Here is a 6777-nt window from a genome sequence, read left to right as displayed (position 1 = left end):
AAGAAAAACTTTAATATAAGTTTATTAAAGTTTTTCTTCATTACCCATTCAAGCCGTCTCCAGCCATTAACAGTATATATTTATACTATTAAGAAGCATGAATAAAATCCTTTTTATTTTGACAATTAGTAAAAAATAAAAATATATATTTCAAATTCTGACAGTGTGGATGCAGAAAGAGGTAACAGCTGGTCTAATTTTCAATTTACTAATTCTTTTTCCCAATATTTTATCCTGTCATTTGTTTTTTCTACCTCATTTATCTTTCTGTTATCCCTCTGTATATTATAGGTGATTTTGTACTTCAAATTTGTTGTTGTAATTCCTTTATACATCTCCAAAGCTTCACTGATCATGTCTTCAATCAGATTTATTTTTTCTTAATTCTCTTTTAAGTATTATATCTCTTCCTTTTAGCTCTTTTCTTAAATTCCTAACTATTAGCTATTGATATTCTTTGAATTTTCTATAAATTTCTTTTTGGTCTTCTTTTAATTTCCTGTCTTGTTCTTGAGATTTTCTGTCTCTTTCTTCTTCACATTTTTTAAGTGTTTCACCATTTCTAGTAAAGTTTTAATCTTGCTCCATGATAGGGGTGTGATGTTGAATTTTAGTTAGCTTTATTTTATTTTTACCAAAATAATTTGTAAACACCAAATTTGTAAAATGTTCTGTTGGTGGACTTGTTCTTTTGGATTATTTTGTAAAAATAGCATCATGTCCATTTTACATAACAATAATAAATTAGTTTGTTTCTTCCTTAATATTTGCTGCAGACTACTTTCACTTTTAGTTGTAGATCTAAGTGCACAAATAACATTTCAACGAAAATTCCTTGCTATTGGTACTATGTCTAACTTACAAATAAACTTTCTTACAGGTACAGAATTTATTTGATAGTTGATCAAGTAACTTAACAGATGCAATAACTTTCATTACAAACACTGAACTGTATCATTCATTAAATATTTCACTAAATTTTCATTCACAAGCAACTCATTAACCCAGTGCTTCACTGATTTGAATATATTTAAAATGAATCCCTACTTCCACATAGCACAAGGACCTTCTCAGTTATTACATCATTATAAACTTTCTAAATATTACATCATCATTATGATTAGAAGCTTTTCTAGTAAACAGCTAAATTAAAATATTAAAGATATAGCTTAAAATAGTATGATATTTCTTATTAATTACTACCATTTCATATTTGAGGAACTGACAGGTCAATTTTTTATTTTTCAGTATGTGTTGGGCATGAAAGTAGATCGAGTATGAGTCTGTTTTAAAGTTACGCATAGTTTCTGTAAGATTCTAATTGAGATACTAGGTTTTTCACAACTTTCCACAGTTGTTTTGTCAGTTCATTGCTGGTACATGGTATCACCTATGTATCTGGAGAATTCTGATACCCTATGTTTTTGTTTTTCTTGTTATTTATTAAGTGTGTTTCTTCTAATTGTTAAAAATTGGTGTTATGTATGTATGCAGGTAGTCATTTTATATAATCTATCTAAGTGCAGCCTTTTTCTTATACCATGTGTTTATGTTTGAACACTTCTGTATATCCTAAATAATAGTCCCATAATCATTCCTTTCCTTATAGTGGGAAGATGGTGTAACTGAAAGATTAGAATTGTTACTTTCTTATGATTTTTCTATGTAGAAATTTGTAGTTTACTATGTTTCAACGTTAGCAGAATGTTAAAAAAATACATTAAAATACATATTATATTGTCTGAGGTTTGAAGAGGGGATTTAATTTTAGGGTGTAGCTTGTTAAGAGTATCGTGTAATATGACTACATGTTCCATTACTTGGCAATACTTTGGACTTGTTGATAGATATCAGTTCCAAATCAAAAGTAACACACAGAATACAATAATGGACTGCTTCCATTAAAATCAACTGATAATCCCAGAAGATCAGTTGTATCCAGATTTTCTTATATGAGTTCAATGATAGCTATTATTGCTTCTTTAAAAGGTATGGATGAATATAAGTAAATTGCATTGTAATATAACAGTGTGTTTTCCAGCAGTAATCTGTAAATTTAATCAAATATTAACTAAACTTATGGTTCTGGATATCAATAACAAAGATTATATTGTATATAATAACTTAAACATTACTTACTCAGTTAGCTCTCCAAAGGCTCAGCAGTAAGTCTGAAGGCTTATAACACTAAAAATTGGATTTCAATGCTCATGGTAGGCACAGCACAGATAGTTCTTTTTTTGTAGCTTTGAGCTTACCAACAAATTTACAAAAAAATGCTTACTCAATTTGCTGAACTTCAATTAATGACCCATATAGACTATTACTTTTTAAGGTGGTCTTTCTTTGTTTAAAGTAATGTTTATATTATATTGTTTATGTGTGTGCTTTGAGCCTTATAAAGGTAGAAGTGATTACATGCTGTAGTATATGGTTTAATTTTTAGAATATAATGGTTCTTAATTTGAATGATAGAGCATTCATCATAGAAAGTTATGTACTGACAAAAGGTTAAAGTTGAAATGTTGAGTGAACAAAAACTTTGTTAGGTTGTCTGGGGTTTACAGTAATTTCATTTATTAATAATGATGTTATTATCTGAGTAGCAGATCCCTACACTACTTCTTATGTTAGTACTGTGTATGAGTCTACAACTTTTGTGGATATTTCAGAAAAGGCCATTAAAAGGAATGATGCTAATACTGTCTAAGTAGTAATATATTTACTGAATATTAACCACTTTAATAGATTTAGTTTTACTTAACAATATACTTCATTTTGATTTGTTTCCTTGTTAGGTTGTATCTGAATGTAATGAAAGTGCAAGAAAAATGGAGAGAATAGAAGAGGTGTTGCATTTAAGTCGTCAGTTGGATTTCAAGCTTTGTAAGGTGAGTATGAAAAATGCAGAAAGTTCTGACTAATTATAAGGTTTTCATTTTTTAGAATTATTATTTTCTTATTGCTTATTATTTTTAAAGTAGTATAGCATTATATGGAGTGTTAGTCACATTTTTTAAAACAATCTGTTTATATTAATATAGTGGCAAAAGCAAAGTGTTCTAGCCAGGAAGACCTATGACTTATGGAATCTGAGATCTTTTAAAAAAAAATTATTCATGCAGCCAGATGAAACAAAATTGCAAGAAGAGTCTTCAGTGTTTATTACTTTAGGAAGCGATTTTGGAGTACTCAGGCCATTGCCATTTCTAGGGGACCTGGAGGCACGCCCCACCCCAGAAAAATTTTGAAATGCTACGAGATAATATCTTGAACCATTTTAACTACAGATTTTGGAAATTAAAAGAAGCAAGTTTTAATACATAAACTGTAGCTATACATGCCATAAAAAAGTGGTCAGGCCATGGCCTGACTAGCCTTACCATTTTCTATGGCCCTGATGTTTTCCATGGAAGTAAAAAAGTTAACACAGATGAGAATTTAGGATATCAATGAATTTCAAAATCACACCCCAAACCAATCAGAAGTGATGCTTCATCTGCAAAATAAGGGCTATAGTTCTAACAGAACAATTTTCGAACCCAAAAATACTATTATGATGAAGTTTGCCACAACTTATAATACAGTTAACAAGATAATAAAGGTGAATTTGTAGCTGAAGATGGCTAACATTTACAGCAGTCCCATTTTACTGCAAATCTATCTGTTTCTCTGATTCAGTTCCAATGGACTTGTGTACTGTTACACTGTAAAGAGTTTGTGGAAAGTTTGTTAAGGCATGGTCTAAAGTTGTCTTTACCATTCTTTGAAGATACTTACAGCAATAGTGAATAATCATAACATAACATCTGAACAACAGGAACTATTTGGTTGATCAAAGTTGTTCCTACATTTCCATATGCAAGAAAAAATTAATAAAAATTAAACTCACTCTTTATTTTCCAGAAAATCATTTACTTCACTCTTAAGCTCTTGTAAGGTGCCAACTTTTATTACTGTTGACAACAAGTCATTCCATTAGATAATTTCTCTGATAAAAAAAATAAATTTGACTGTATTAGCTAGAGTCTAGCATGTACCTCTAAGTGTTAAACTTGTGTACTCTTTTTTCTTATTGTCTTCAGAATACAGCACAAAAAAATCAGAAGTCTTTATCCCATATCGTTCCCCCAAATAATCTTTTAAATTTAAATATGATTACTTCTTACTCTTTTTTTTTTCCAAGAGAAAATAATTAGAGTTCTTATCCTACCTTTATAAGATATTCATTCCATTCTTGGAATCATTCTTGTAGCCCTGCTTTCAATCTTTTCCAGTAAGTTAGTAGTCCTTCTTAGATAAAGAAACAAAAACTGTGCACAATATTCTAAGAGAGAATAACTGGTGATTTGTATAATAAAAAACATAATAACCTCTTTTGACTTGTTTACTTGTTATCACTGCAGCTATAAATACATTCGAAAAGTATGTTAATTTTACTACTAGAAACAGATCACTACCTCAGTGGATTGAGTGACTTATCTACCAATATGCTAAGATTTTTTTTCTTCAGTCTTGCTATTTTTATTGATTTTGTTCTCATCTATATTAAATGTGATTAAAATTAGGATAACCTATCTGCATTATCTCCACTTATAATTAAAGGCAATTTGTCAAATATTTTTCAAACTTACCAATTGATCCAATTCATTCTGTAGCACCTAACATCCTCAACACAGCTAGAAATATTCAAGAACTGTTGTAAGCAGCAAACTAATAATGTCCTAGTTATGCTCATATCAATGTCATTAATGTAATGAAGAATATCAAAGCCCCTTGCACTCATCCAGGATGCACCTTACTAGTAACAAAAGTCATGTTTCACTGGACTCCATTAGTAATAACATTTTGCTTTTGCTCATCCAACCACCCTACAATCCAATATACTAGTTTTTCCCAATATTTTCTAATGTTATTTTTAAGCTAATTTTCTGTTTGGCATCTTAAAATCTTTGACCTCAGTGGCTCAGCAGTAAATCAATGGGCTTATAACACTAAAAACTGGGCTTCCATATTCATGGTAGACACAGCACAGATAACCCATTGTGTAGCTTTACCCTTAATAGCAAATAATCTTAATTGAAATATCTTTTATAATCTAAGTACATCATGTAAATAACAAGTATCATTAGTTTGAGCATAACCAACAATGAAGGAAGCAACTTCAAGGACAACACATGACTTGGAACATTGTAATGTGATTAACCCCCTGTAGGAATACCACATTTGATAGTAAGATATTTACTGAATGTAACATGTAAAGTTAGATATCTTAGAACAGAAGTTTTTTATTTTGTTTTCTATTAGATAACCCTTTTCTTCTTGATCAAGTACAAGTACAACTTCAGATGAATTATCTCAATACTTCATTCAATATCATAACCTGATGTCTTAAAAATTTAAAATATATGAATAAAAATAAGTATTATGTCCATTGGAAGGTATAAATGTAGCACAGTAGTAAGGTACTACTCTGCAGTATATAATGCTCAAATAAAACACTAAGCAGAGGTATGAGGTCCAGCAGCACTCCCAACACAACTCTAAGGTAGTACTTTGTAGTATATAATTCCCAAATAACTCAGTAGGGGATAGATCCAGTGGTACTCCAATCACAATACTAAGGTATTTCTTTACAGAATTAATGCACAAACAACACCAAGCAAGGGTAGGATATGAGGACTCTCACAAACACCACTTCTTGGGTGTACTTAGTGTAAAAAGTATATTTTAGAAGGAGGGGGTCTGTTGATCAGTTTAAGACACCTAAAACAATTTAGCATGGTTATTAAAAAAACTAAAAGTATCTAAACTGAAATTTTTATGAATAAACAATACCTAAAGAAGAAATAAGACAGATTTTAGTTGACATTGTATTTTGGTTACAGGGTATTCCTTTAATCTCATCCTCTCGATGGTTGGTAAAGAAAGGAGAAGTGACTCGATTGTTGTTTGAGGATTCACCTAAGTACACTTTTGGTCGAGCTACTCGCTGTAATAGGACTCCTGTTTATTTGTTCCTATTTTCAGACCTACTTATTGTAACGAAGAGGAGAAGGTATTAATATAATGAATAAGATTTTAGATCATTTCAACTAGTAGTCAGTATGCAAATTCTGCAGCTAGCAAAGACAAAGAAAAGAATTGAAAGATAGTACATGTGAAATTGGTTATGCATTAAGAAATAAGTGAGGAGATATTATGTATGAGGTTGGTTAATTATTAAGAAATGAGTGGGAAGATAATATGTACGAAGTTGGTTTGTTACCAAGAAGTATATTAAAATGTAGTATGTAAGAAACTGTTGAGGCATCAGGAAGTGAGTTAAAAGATAGTAAGTGTGAAGTTGTTTAGATATCGGAAAGTGAGTTAAAAGATAATAAGTGTGAAGCTGTTTAGACATCAGGAAGTGAGTTAAAAGATAATAAGTATGAAGTTTAGACAGCAGGACGTGTGTTAAAAGATAATATGTATAAAGTTGGTTAGAAACCAAGAAATGAGTTGATAGATAGTATATATGAAATTGGTTAGGTATGAGGAAGTGAGTTGATAGTATGTCTGCAGCTCATTAAGCAGCAAGAAGCAAATTGAAGGATAGTATTTATGAAGCTGGTTAGGCAGCAGGAAGTGAGTTGCAATATAGTATGTATGAAGTTGGTTAGGCAACAGGAAGCAAGTTGAAGGATAGTATTTATGAAACTGATTAGGCAGCAGGAAGTAAGTTGCAATATATGTATGAAGTTGGTTAGGCAACGAAGGAAGCGAAGTACGAAAGAG

General features: G+C 30.7%; 1 protein-coding gene across 2 annotated transcripts in view; it reads left to right on the top strand.

Annotated features, from left to right (window-relative positions):
* The window catches only part of LOC106462436 (rho guanine nucleotide exchange factor 26-like), a 34247-nt gene that overhangs the window by 9468 nt on the left and 18002 nt on the right, over window positions 1-6777 (top strand). For both annotated transcript variants that reach the window (XM_022389704.1, XM_022389703.1), the window contains 2 exons: window positions 2799-2891; window positions 5889-6058. In XM_022389704.1, coding sequence (XP_022245412.1) covers window positions 2799-2891; window positions 5889-6058 — 263 coding nt within the window. The remainder of the gene's footprint in view (window positions 1-2798; window positions 2892-5888; window positions 6059-6777) is intronic.

The sequence above is a fragment of the Limulus polyphemus genome, unplaced genomic scaffold, assembly GCF_000517525.1.
Source record: "Limulus polyphemus unplaced genomic scaffold, Limulus_polyphemus-2.1.2 Scaffold1166, whole genome shotgun sequence".
NCBI classification, from domain to species: domain Eukaryota; kingdom Metazoa; phylum Arthropoda; class Merostomata; order Xiphosura; family Limulidae; genus Limulus; species Limulus polyphemus.
This window is presented reverse-complemented; position numbering and strand designations above follow the sequence as displayed.